We start from the raw sequence: 14,125 nt of genomic DNA, 5'->3' as shown, positions 1-14,125 counted from the left end.
GGCTGTGCGAAATTGCAGGAACTGGAACATGCTGTCGTACATGTCGATCCAGAGCGTCCCAAACGTGTTCAATGGTCCATGCATTATCATGCTGAAACATGAGGTGATAGCGGCGGATGAATGGCAGGACAATGGGCCTCAGGATCTCGTCACGGTAGCTCTGTGCATTCAAATTGCCATCGATAACACACAATTGTGTTTGTTGGCCATAGTTTGTCTGCCCAAACCATAACCCCGCCTCCACCATGGGGCACTCTGTTCACAATGTTGATATCAGCAAACCACCGGGATTCATCCTTGACGAGCACATTTCTTCAGTGTACCAGTGGCCATCGCAGGTGAGCATTTGCCAACCGACATCGGTTACAACACTGAACTGCATTCAGGTCAAGACCCTGGTGAGGATGACGAGCACACAAGCTTATCTGAGACCGTTTCTGACAGTTTGTTCAGAACTTTGGTTGTGCAAACCCAGTTTCATCAGCTGTCCGGGTAGCTGGTCTCAGATGATCCTGGATGTGGAGGTCCTAGACTTGCGTAGTTACATGGGTTCTGCGGTTGTGAGGCCGGTTGGACGTACTGCCAAATTCTCTAAAACGACATTGGAGGTGGCTTATAGTTGAAGTGAACATTCAATTCGCTGGCAACAGCTCTGATGGATACCCCTGCAGTCAGCATGCCAATTGCACACTATCCAAACTGTAGACGTCTGTGGCATTGTGTGACAACTGCACATTTTAGTGTGACTTTATTGTCCCCAGCAGTAGGTATACTTCTTGATATGCCACACCTGTCAGGTGGATGGATTATCTTGGCAAAGGAGAAATGCACACAAACAGGGATGTAAACAAATTTGTGCCTACATTTTGAGAAATGTTTTTTGAATGTGGAACATTTATGGGATACTTTATTTCAGCTTATGAAACATGGGGCCAAGACTTGTTGCATCTTATATTTTTGTTCAGTATAGGTAATCCACCAAAATTGAGAGCTTTTAAAACATGGAAGCCAAACGCTGAAACTATGGATACAACTTTGGGGGAGGCTGCCATGCAGATTATATTTGTTTTGCCCGCCTACAGACGTCTATATTCATTTGCTAATACAGGACTAGTAATGGCCTAGTGCACTACTTTAGTTTTTTTTAAAATCACAAATGTATTTGTATATGAGTGGTTACCAGCATTTGGAGACATGCAGAGGTCATACTAAGCTTCTTACTGAGCTACTTACTGCATTGCTGAGCTCCAACCAAATGTTACAATACGGAGGGCTCCATATAGACATGATTGCTTGATGGTAGGTGGAGGTGGGAGGTCCAGTATAAATACACACTCACTTCCTTGACAACAGCTCTGACTTCTGCAGAGGCCGTATCCCAGTAAATGCTGTATGGCCACTGCAGATATCAGATTGACCGCCTTTTATCCAGAGCAATGAGAGTATACTTTTTCATACTGGTTCCCTGTGGGGGTCGAACCCAAACCCATAGCATTGCAAGCACCATGCTCTACCAACTGAGCCACATCATATCATCACAAACCACTTGATGTGTCAGCGTACTCAATTACTGTATTGTGCATTGTTTTTCTTCATGGTGATGAAGAAATCCCCGTATAAGCATGTTACTGTAAGCTGTTACATCATGACAAAATACACACCATATTACTGTCCTGCTAATGTGCATGGACCTTGTCAGCTAACTGATCCAATCGGTTGACCAATAAGGCAGGCAAGATGCAGTTATTTTGAAATGACTATGTATTCAAAACGCCAGGCAGTTATTAAAATGTTATAAAAAAATATCTTTTTAACCCTTATTTTACCTGGAAAATTGACTGAACACATTCTCATTTACAGCAACGACCTGGGAAATAGTTACAGGGTAGAGGAGGGTGGATGAATGAGCCAAATGTAAACTGGGGGTGATTGTTGCACTGATGCACTGCAAATATTCTGAACAAAAATATAAACACATTTGAAGTTTTGGTCCTGAAATAAAAGATCTGAGAATTGGAGCATTTCTCCTTTGCCAAGATAATCCATCCACCTGACAGGTGGCATATCAAGAAGCTGATTAAACAGCATGATCATTATACAGGTGCACCTTGTGCTGGGGCCAATTAAAGGCCTCTCTAAAACGTGCTGTTTTGTCACACAACACAATGCCACAGATGTCTCAATTTTTGAGGGAGCCTGCAATTGGCATGCTGACTGCAGGAATGTCTGCCAGAGCTGTTGGCAGCTAATTTAATGTTGATTTCTCTACCATAAGCCACCTCCAACATTGTTTTAGAAAAATTGGCAGTACATCCAACCGGCCTCACAACCGCAGACCACGAGTGACCACGCCAGCCCAGGACCTTCACATGCGGCTTCTTCATATGTGGGATCGTCGAAGACCAGCCACTGCAGACAGCTGATGAAACTGGATTTGCACAACTGAAGAATTTCTGCACAAACTGTTAGAAACCGTCTCAGGGAAGCTCATCTGTGTGCTCAATGTTCTCACCAGGGTCTTGACCTGACTTCAGTTCGACATTGTAGCCGACTTCAGTGGGCAAATGCTCACTTTCGAGTGCCTCTGGCACATTGGAGAAGTGTGCTCTTCATGAATGAATCCTGGTTTCAACTGTACAGATGGCAGACAGTGTGTATAATGTCATGTGGGAGAGCGGTTTGCTCAATGTTGTAAACAGAGTGCCCCATGGTGGCGGTGGGGTCATGGTAAGGGCAAACATAAGCTACGGACAACAAACACAATTGCATGTTATCGATGGAAATTTGAATGCGCAGAGATACCGTGATGAGATCCTGAGGCTTAATGAATTTATTTCAATTGATTGATTTCCTTATATGAACTATAACTCAGTAAAATGTCATCTCCCGTCTGGATTACTGCAACTCGCTGTTGGCTGGGCTCCCTGCCTGTGCCATTAAACCCCTACAACTCATCCAGAACGCCGCAGCCCGTCTGGTGTTCAACCTTCCCAAGTTCTCTCACGTCACCCCGCTCCTCCGCTCTCTCCACTGGCTTCCAGTTGAAGCTCGCATCCGCTACAAGACCATGGTGCTTGCCTACGGAGCTGTGAGGGGAACGGCACCGCAGTACCTCCAGGCTCTGATCAGGCCCTACACCCAAACAAGGGCACTGCGTTCATCCACCTCTGGCCTGCTCGCCTCCCTACCACTGAGGAAGTACAGTTCCCGCTCAGCCCAGTCAAAACTGTTCGCTGCTCTGGCCCCCCAATGGTGGAACAAACTCCCTCACGACGCCAGGACAGCGGAGTCAATCACCACCTTCCGGAGACACCTGAAACCCCACCTCTTCAAGGAATACCTAGGATAGGATAAGTAATCCTTCTCACCCCCCTTAAATGATTTAGATGCACTATTGTAAAGTGGCTGTTCCACTGGATGTCAGAAGGTGAATTCACCAATTTGTAAGTCGCTCTGGATAAGAGTGTCTGCTAAATGACTTAAATGTAAATGTAAATGTAAAATCTTTGAAATTGTTTCATGTTGCATTTTACATGTTTGTTCTGTCTATCATATCTCATGTCCAATATGACTTGGTTGAAGGAGTTTATCATTGTTTGGTAATGCTGTTACCTGATGTTGTCCCAACTGAGCTTGAGAGAGAGAATCCCAGCAACATGCAAATTCAACATATCCAACCATCAATATGAGAATCAAGATAGTTCATTGTAGCAATGAGACATATTTGACTTTTTTTTTTTTCAACAGACTGTTGTTGTACCGTACTGTACGTATGTAAATGCAGCCACATACAATTGAGGCAGAGGTTTTGACCCTCATTGCATGAGGTCTCAGCCAAATGACCCTTACCCTTAGACTCATTTTGGCAAAGTGGTTGTATGCTAGTATTAGTGTGAGAGATTATACGTTTTTTGGGGGTGGGGCTCACCAAGTGTAATTTATGTGTAAATTGGAGGGCACCAATGAGCTACAAATATTTGCTGAAGAAAAGGTCTGACAAATATTGAAGTATGGACATCCAGCGGAGACTGTGTAATTGCATACGCAAATAGACGTATATGTGTTTCACCACATAAGGTCTTCTGTCCAGAACAGTTGCAACACATCTGAGTCACTGCTTCCTGACACTCCCTGCGGGCAGCCGCTCCACCTGTGTATCTAGAGGTGGGTAGGGCTTTTGAACCAGTACCTTGTCAATGGTGATCGAACCCAAAGTACGAACTGATGAACGAACATTCCACAATTCATCAAACACTTTTTTGAGGTTTCTAAATTCTTTATAGTTTCAAGTACATATAGGAAAAACTCTTAGAAAAACTAACATTTGAAGAATATTGTTACATCTTGGGAGATTAACAAAGCCTTGTATAGTATTATTAATTAATTTGCCCAGAGCTAATTTAGGTAACCGCATTAACATCTAAAGTGGGAATGAAAAGCTCCACTTGTATTTTTGTGCTTTTTTTCAGCTGTCCACATCATTACGTCACACCAAATGTACAGTATGTACTGTAGCTACTGCACTTTGCTGAGTTATGGCTACATATTGTTTTGTCTGCTTGGTTACAAAAAAGACATAAGACTAATGCCCAAGTTTGTCTGGCTCTCAGTGACACGCAATGCACTCTGACAATCTCCTCCCAGAAAGAGATCCCCACTCCCCCCACGGAGTTCTAAACACAGACCTATGTGTTTTAAACTGTAAAATGAATAGCTCTGTGTGCAGAATATCGACACGTTGTGGAGAGGGAAACATTGCTGATCAGGGAAAATGAAGTGCTTTCATTTCTGTAAAACAGATACGTATGAAAATACCCTCAAATAAAGTTGACATTCTGTACTGTTGCCTCATATACAACATTTGATCTCACATCCAAAGTGCTGGAGTATAGAGCCAAATTAAACATTTTACCTTCACTGCACAAGTAAATACAAATATTAGTGTACATTATGTATATATTTTTGTTTTACAGCAGGATTGATTGAGTCTCTGTAAGACTGACAAAGCGATTCTCCTTTGCACTGCTCTTGTTCTGATATAACTCATGGCTGAATATATTTTTATCTATTTATTTTTATTTCACCTTTATTTAACCAGGTAGGCTAGTTGAGAACAAGTTCTCATTTGCAACTGCGACCTGGCCAAGATAAATCATAGCAGTGTGAACAGACAACACAGAGTTACACATGGAGTAAACAATTAACAAGTCAATAACACAGTAGAAAGAAAAGAGAGTCTATATACATTGTGTGCAAAAGGCATGAGGAGGTAGGCGAATAATTACAATTTTGCAGATTAACACTGGAGTGATAAATGATCAGATGTGGCCTACTGACCTACATATCAGGGAGGTCCCCCATCAAATTATTAGTTTCAAATGATAATTCTATCACATCAATGACATCAAATGCAACTTTATTAAATGGACATGTATTCATGAGTGCCTGGCTCCAGATCCTGTTCTTGGAAGTGCTGTATGCTGACACATTTTGGCAGTGCAACAATTGCAATGGCCGGCCTAAATATATAAGCTGGTGAGTCTAAGGACTGGCAGTGAATGAAGTGGGAATGACCATTTATTGGCAATTTTTTCAAGTGATTAACAAACCAAGGGATGATTAAATTGCTACACCATTCAACTAAGAGGTTAGGGCATCAGTGCAGAGTCCAATTTCTCTGGTCTTATATGGCTAGATGGGCTGACATTTCTTCCTGTTGATTAAATTAACATTTGTAAATAATTTCAAGATGAATTGAAAGCTGCAATACAGTACCTACAGCAAGACAGGCTTTATTAAAGGGGAAATTCAGGATATTACAGCTTGTTGTTAGATGGCTCCTCATCCTAATAGTAGCCCATGGGCTAGGAGAAACTGTAAATCATTATCTTAACAGCCACTATAAATGTCAGCTAACTTTAGCCACTGCTAGAACTGATGGGGGCATGTATGCAATTGTCAAAATGTCACAGTCAAATAAACTGAAATAATCATCATATTTGGTTTGATGTCACTAAAAGGTGATTTGGCTCACATTGAGGCTCAAACCCAGGACATCTGCCTTGCGGCCCTGACGATGACAGAGGGTAGTGCGTTTGGCCCAGTACATCACTGGGGCTAAGCTCCCTGCCATCCAGGACCTCTACACCAGGCTGTGTCAGAGGAAGGCCCTAAAAATTGTCAGAGAACCCAGCCACCCCAGTCATAGACTGTTCTCTCTACTACCCATGGCAAGCGGTACCGGAGTGCCAAGTCTAGGACAAAAAGAAAAGCTAGATATTTGTTAGTGCAAGTGGGGACACTTCAGGCTGAGGAGTAAGTTTCACACATCCCCATGTGCCTCACACATGTCCCTTCCATTGATTGTTATCTAGTGGTGGCTAAAGTTCGCTGAAGTTTGTAGTGGCTGTCTAAAGAAAACCAAAGCATGAAATACATTTTCTCCTGGCCCATAGACTACTTTCAGGGTGAAGAACCATCTAACATCAAGTTTTAAAATCCTGAATTTCCGATGTGCAGGTTTGGCCAAGCCTCGGTTGCACTGTTGGGACTATTCCATTAGTAACATTACAACAGGCAAGTTAATCTAGTCACCTCAAGTATTTGACACATGTATTTGACCCAGTTCCGGTATTTTTCTTGCTTCAACTATGACCCAACTAACTTTGATGTATGGTATATGTACAGTCCTGGATATCTGTACCAATGACCCAAAATTATTATTAAGTTCATTATTTGCCATAGGGATACACAGCATAGAGCTCTCTGGTTGTTGTGTCCAGGTGTGTATGGCCCTTCTAGTGTGTAGTCTCCATGGCACTGTGCGCTAATGACTAAAACCAATTATTTTGCTATATGTTTTGGAGTAATTACGTATTATTCTTATTGTGGTGTTAAACATGAATACGGGTATAATATACAAACTGATTTATTTGGTAACACTTTACTTTAAGGTAGGCTACACATACAGTATAAACCACTAGTTGTTAGTTTATATGTGTGTATATAAGTAGCTAAAATGCTTTATTGTGTCTTATTAGCCACATATTAGGCTTTGTTTAAGTGTTTTCCTATTCACACATTATAAGTCATGTGTTAGCCATAATAACGGCAATATTGTTTAATAAAAAGCAAAGTTGCACAAGAAACATACTTTTTGTAGGCCTTCTCCCATTCCTCTCTTCCCTCATCAACTCATTCTACCCCTCTGACTTCAAGATGGACAGAGTTGCTCCCCTCCTCATGAAACCAACACTCAACTCATCTGATGTAAAAAATTATAGACCTGTATCCCTTCTTTCTTTTCGCTTCAAAACACACGAGTGTGCTGTCTCTGATCAACTTTCTCGTTATCTCTCTCAGAACAATCTTCTTGACCCTAAACAGTCAGTCACTCAACCAAGACTGCTCTTCTCTGTGTCATGGAGGCTCTCCACACTGCCAAAGCTGACTCTCTCTCCTCTGTTCTCATCCTGCTAGATCTATCTGCTGCCTTCAACACCATGAACCATCAGATCCTCCTCTCTACCCTCTCAAAGTTGTGGGTCTCAGGCTCTGCACACTCTAGGATTACATCCTACCTGGTTGGCCTCTCCTACCAGGTGACGTGGAGAGGATCTGTGTTTGCACCACGTACTCTGCTACTGGTGTCCCCCAGGACTCAGTTCTAGGCCCTCTCCTCTAATCTCTATACTCCCAAGTCACTCGGATCCATCATATCCTCACATGGTCTCTCATTGCTATGTAGATGAAACTCAACTACTTTTCTCCTTCCCACTTCTGACACCCAGGTGGCGGCACGCATCTCTGCGTGCCTGGCAGATGTCTCAACTTGGATGTCAGATTTTTGCTCACCGTTCTTGTGATCATTTTGAACCCACGGGGTGAGATCTTGCGTGGAGCCCCAGATCGAGGGAGATTATCAGTGGTCTTGTATGTCTTCCATTTCATAATAATTGCTCCCACAGTTGATTTCTTCAAACCAAGCTGCTTACCTATTGCAGATTCAGTCTTCCCAGCCTGGTGCAGGTCTACAATTTTGTTTCTGGTGTCCTTTGACAGCTCTTTGGTCTTGGCCATAGTGGAGTTTGGAGTGTGACTGTTTGAGGTTGTGGAGAGGTGTCTTTTATACTGATATCAAGTTAAAACAGGTGCCATTAATACAGGTAACGAGTGGAGGACAGAGGAGCCTCTTAAAGAAGACGTTACAGGTCTGTGAGAGCCAGAAATCTTGCTTGTTTGTTATTGACCAAATACTTATTTTCCACCATAATTTGCAAATAAATTCATAAAAAATCCTACAATGTGATTTTCTGGATTTTTTTTCCTCATTTTGTCTGTCATAGTTGAAGTGTACCTATGATGAATATTACAGGCCTCTCTCATATTTTTAAGTGGGAGAACTTGCACAATTGGTGGCTGACTAAATACTTTTTTGCCCCACTGTACATACAAATACAATCAGTGGGAATAGGGGCCAATGAAAGTTCCAGAGGAATCCGTGACACCATCAAACCCCTGCAACTTACCCAGAACACTGCAGCACGCCTGGTTTTCAACCTTCCCAAGTTCTCTCATGTCACCCCGCTCCTCCACTACATGACCATGGTGCTTACCTACAGAACAGCAAGAGGAACTGCCCTTCCCTACCTTCAGGCTATGCTCAAACCCTACACCCCAACCCAAGCACTCTCTTGGCCCTCCCACCCCTACGGGAGGGCAGCTCCCGCTTAGCCCAGTCCAAGTACTTCTTCACTGATAGCTACGTTATTGATGTACTTTCTATGCCTGTGATACAGTTGAAGTTGAAGTTGAAGGTTTACATACACTTAGGTTGTCATTAAAACTCGTTTTTCAATCACTCCACAAATTTCTCCACAAACTATAGTTTTGGCAAGTCGGTTAGGACATAGGGCATACCATAAGTAATTTTTCCAACAATTGTTTACAGACAGATTATTTCACTTGTAATTCACTGTACCACAATTCCAGTGGGCCAGAGGTTTACATACACTAAGTTGACTGTGCCTTTAAACAGCTTAGAAAATTCCAGAAAATTATGTCATGGCTTTAGAAGCTTCTGATAGGCTATTTGACATCATTTGAGTCAAGTGGAGGTGTACTTGTGGATGTATTTCAAGGCCTACCTTCAAATTCAGTGCCTCTTTGCTTGACATCAAAAGAAATCAGCCAAGACCTCAGAAAAAAAATGGAGACCTCCACAAGTCTGGTTCATCCTTGGGAGAACACCTGAAGGTGCCACATTCATCTGTACAAACAATAGCATGCAAGTATAAACACCATGGGATGACGCAGCCGTCATACCGCTCAGGAAGGAGACGCGTTCTATCTCCTAGAGATGAGCGTACTTTGGTGCGAAAAGTGCAAATTAATCTCAGAACAACAGCAAAGCCCATTTTGAAGATGCTGGAGGAAACAGGTATAAAAGCATCTATTTCCACAGTAAAATGAGTCCTATATCGACATAACCTGAAAGACATTTGACCCAAGTTAAACACTTTAAAGGCAATGCTACCAAATACTAATTGAGTGTATGTAAACTTCTGACCCACTGGAATTGTGATGAAAGAAATATAAGCTGAAATAAATAATTCGCTCTACTATTATTCTGACATTTCACATTCTTAACATAAAGTGGTGATCCTAACTGACCTAAGACTGGGATTTTAAATGTCAGTAATTGTGAAAATCTGAGTTTAAATGTATTTGGCTAAGCTGTATGTAAATTTCCGACTTCAACTGTATGTGGTTGTCCCACTGAGCTATCTTAAGATGAATGCAGTAACTGTAAGTCACTCTGGATAAGAGCATCTACTAAATAACAAAACTGTTATTAGCTACCTATGTACATGCTTACGAGTACCTAAAAAGAACCTGCTATCATTTACTTTCAAGGATATGACTGTATGTTTAAATTACAAGATGGTATCAATATCCTTAATAATCTTGGCAAAAGGTCTAGTTGGGGATACAGTTTAAGTAGAATCTTCCTAACCCTTGTGTGAAATTCATGAATAGCTCAGTGACAATTGCATTTTCAAATCATGAATCAAGTGATGCTTTACAACCGGAACACAGCTTTCAACAATATATTCCGTTCATTCACAGTTTTAATGGGTGTATAATGAATCCAAAAGGGGGTTTTCATGCCAAAACACACTCATTTTGAACCTCGGTTCTGGGTCGTTCCATTTGATTTCATTCACTTTTTGTCAGCACCCCTTTTGATTTGAACATAACTTTGCATAGATATTTGCACATGGTAGAAATGGTCAGAAAGTGGAGATAGAAGTGCTCAAAGTTGACCCATTTTGCATACCCCATCTTACCATGAGACATCCATGTCTTCAGCACTGGAAAAGGTAAACGGTTGAGTATGTTATAGTTTAAAACCTTGCAAACAGTGTTGTAATACTATTTTAACTTAAATAGGAATGGCTGTTCTATTATCTATATTTCTATGATTTTAATGGGTTTGTATGGAAGATTGACAAAACAATTTAAAACAACTGATGTTAGAGTGCTCTAATACTGTAGTTACCAGCAGTAAATGTATCTATTTTTTTTGAAACATTTCAGCACAGGACTATTAATTAATTCCACATCTGTGTCTTTTTAAATGCTAATTGTTCTCTTCTTACTAAGGTATCTGCTATGGTTGGGGAGACCCTCACTATGTCACCTTTGATGGAACATACTATGGCTTCCAAGGAAATTGTTCTTACGTCTTGGTCAAAGAAATCCTGCCAAAGTACAATTTCAGTGTGGTAATCGACAATTACTATTGTGATGCCCCAGATGGACTTTCCTGCCCTCAGTCTCTGACAATTTATTACCAATCTTACAAGATATTCATGACCAAGAAGGACGTTGATGGAGTTTTCACATGTCTGGTAATTAAAATATCTCAGATACTGTATGTTCAAGACATTTTCATTCGTTTTTCATTTAAGAAGGATTAGCTTTTTGATTAGCTTAGCTTCCTCTATGTATTAGATATGGGAGACAGTTCTAGAATACTAATAGGTATACAAATATTGAATTATTGTAACCATTTTGTCCATCTCTTAATATTTTTGTCTTAGATTTATGTAAACCAGCAACGCATCATCCCGGCATATGAGACCAAGGACTTCCGCATCACAGACAACGGAATTGAGACCCTTTTAGTCATACCAGCAATTAATGCCAAGGTGTCTTTCACTGGTCTTATGTTTAGCATATACCTGCCCTGGGACAAGTTCAGTGGCAACACTGAGGGACAGTGTGGTAAGTACAGGTGTTTTATGGTCACTCTGTTGCCATGATTACCCCATGATGTCTCATTGTCTAACGATGGTTTTCAATCTTATTCAGGTTCATGTGACAACAACCGGACAGATGACTGCCGCTTGCAAAATGGAACTATCGATTCATCTTGTCCAGACATGGCACACCAATGGCATGTTGCCAGTGCACACCACCACCACCAGAGCCGACGCCAACACAACCACCAGGCTGCGATCCACCCATTTGTCATCTCATTCAAAGCAAGTAAGTAGTAATTAGTATTCACAATAAATCTCCTCTGTAGTATCGATAACCTCTCAATCAGAATAATCTCAGTGTAACGACGTTCTTCTGTTGAAGGAGGAGCGGACCAAAATGCAGCGTGGTGGTTACTCATGTTTATTGAAGAAAAATGACTAGACATGAAATAACTGAAATGTACAAAAACAACAGACGGAAACGTGAAAAACTATACAGCCTGTCTTGTGACTACAAATACAGAGACAGGAACAATCACCCAAAGAATATGGCTGCCTAAATATGGTTCCCAATCAGAGACAACGATAATCACCTGACTCTGATTGAGAACCGCCTTAGGCAGCCATAGACTACGCTAGACACCCCACAAAACCCCAAGACAAAAACACACCACAATAACCCATGTCACACCCTGGCCTGACCAAATAAATGAAGATAAACATAATATATTTCCACCAGGGCGTGACAGAACCCCCTCCCCCCCTAAGGTGCGGACTCCCGGACGCACATCAAAACAATAGGGAGGTTCCGGGTGGGCGTCTGTCCATGGTGGCGGCTCCGGCGCGGGATGTGGACCCCACTCTATAAATGTCTTAGTCCCCCCTCCTCGCGTCCTAGGATAGTCCACCCTCTCCGCCGACCATGGCCTAGTAGTCCTCACCCAGAACCCCACTGGACTGAGGGGCAGCTCGGAACTGAGGGGCAGCTCGGGACTGAGGGGCAGCTCGGGACTGAGGGGCAGCTCGGGACTGAGGGGCAGCTCAGCACTGAGGGGAAGCTCGGGAGTGAGAGGAAGCCCAGCACTGAGAGGAAGCCCAGCACTGAGAGGAAGCCCAGCACTGAGAGAAAGCTCAGCCAGGTAGTTGGATCTGGCAGATCCTGGCTGGCTGGCGGTTCTGGCAGATCCTGGCTGACTGGCGGATCTGGAAGAGTCTGGCTGACTGGCGGATCTGGAAGAGTCTGGCTGACTGGCGGATCTGGAAGAGTCTGGCTGACTGGCGGATCTGGAAGAGTCTGGCCTACTGGCAGGTCTGGAAGAGTCTGGCTGACTGGCAGATCTGGCTGACTGGCAGATCTGGAAGAGTCTGGCTGACTGGCAGATCTGGAAGAGTCTGGCTGACTGGCTGGTCTGGAAGAGTCTGGTTGACTGGCGGATCCTGGCAGACTGACGGCTCTGTCTGCTCCATGCTGACTGGCAGCTCTGGCTGCTTCATGCTGACTGGCAGCTCTGGCTGCTTCATGCTGACTGACAGCTCCTTGCAGACTGGCAGCTCTGGCTGCTCCATGCAGACTGACAGCTTAGGCTGCTCCATGCAGGCTGGCAGCTCCTTGCAGACTGACAGCTCTGGCTGCTCCATGCAGACTGGCAGCTCTGGCTGCTCCATGCAGACTGACATCTCTGGCTGCTCCATGCAGTCTGACAGCTCTGGCTGCTCCATGCAGACTGACAGCTCTGGCTGCTCCATGCAGACTGACAGCTCTGGCTGCTCCATGCAGACTGACAGTTCTGGCTGCTCCATGCAGACTGGCAGCTCTGGCTGCTCCATGCAGGCTGGCAGCTCTGGCTGCTCCATGCAGGCTGGCAGCCCTGGCTGCTCCATGCAGGCTGGCAGCTCTGGCTGCTCCATGCAGGCTGGCAGCTCTGGCTGCTCCATGCAGGCTGGCAGCTCTGGCTGCTCCATGCAGGCTGGCAGCTCTGGCTGCTCCATGCAGACTGGCAGCTCTGGCTGCTCCATGCAGACTGGCAGCTCTGGCTGCTCCATGCAGGCTGGCAGCTCTGGCTGCTCCATGCAGGCTGGCAGCTCTGGCTGCGCTGAACAGGCAGGAGACTCCAGCAGCGCTGTAGAGGAGGAAGGTTCTGGCTGCGCTGAACAGGCGGGAGACTCCGGCAGCGCAGGAGAGGAGAAAGGCTCCGGCAGCGCTGAACAGGCGGGAGACTCCGGCAGCGCGGAAGACTCCGGCAGCGCAAGAGAGGAGAAAGGCTCTGGCTGCGCTAAACAGGCGGGACAGTCCAGCAGCGCTGTAGAGGAGGAAGGCTCGGGCAGCGCTGAACAGGCGGGAGACTCCGGCAGCGCAGGAGAGGAGAAAGGCTCCGGCAGCGCTGGAGAGGCGAGGCGCACTGTAGGCCTGATGTGTGGTGCTGGCACTGGTGGTACTGGGCCGAGGACACGCACAGGAAGCCTGGTGCGGGGAGCTGCCACCGGAGGGCTGGTGTGTGAAGGTGGCAGAGGATGGGCTAGACCGTGAAGGCGTACTGGAGATCTTGAGAGCAGTACTGGCACAGGACGTGAAAGGCTAGGAAGGTGCACAGGAGGCCTGGTGCGTGAGGCTGGCACCATCTTAACCAGCCGACTAACACGCACCTCAGGACGAGTATGGAGCGCTGACCCAGGTGCCATCAAATCCCCGACACGCTCCGTCGGGCGAATATCATGCTTAAAGCACCAACACAGCAACTCCCTCATTACTCTCTCCTCCAATTTCCCCATTAACTCCTTCACAGTCTCTGCTTCGCTCACCTCCAACACCGGCTCTGGTTCTGGTCTCCTCCTTGGCTCCTCACGATAAACAGGGAGAG

At 44.6% G+C, this 14,125-nt stretch overlaps 1 protein-coding gene across 1 annotated transcript; it reads left to right on the top strand.

The window, feature by feature from the left end:
- Positions 1-506: 506 nt before the first annotated feature.
- On the top strand, positions 507-11,561 carry LOC135543519 (mucin-5AC-like). Its single transcript, XM_064970890.1, has 4 exons — positions 507-576; positions 10,666-10,913; positions 11,106-11,289; positions 11,377-11,561. The coding sequence occupies exons 1-4, from the start codon at positions 507-509 to the stop codon at positions 11,559-11,561; spliced, it is 687 nt and encodes a 228-aa protein (XP_064826962.1).
- Positions 11,562-14,125: the final 2,564 nt, after the last annotated feature.

Source organism: Oncorhynchus masou, chromosome 1, assembly GCF_036934945.1.
Source record: "Oncorhynchus masou masou isolate Uvic2021 chromosome 1, UVic_Omas_1.1, whole genome shotgun sequence".
Classification (NCBI taxonomy): Eukaryota; Metazoa; Chordata; class Actinopteri; order Salmoniformes; family Salmonidae; genus Oncorhynchus; species Oncorhynchus masou.
This window is presented reverse-complemented; position numbering and strand designations above follow the sequence as displayed.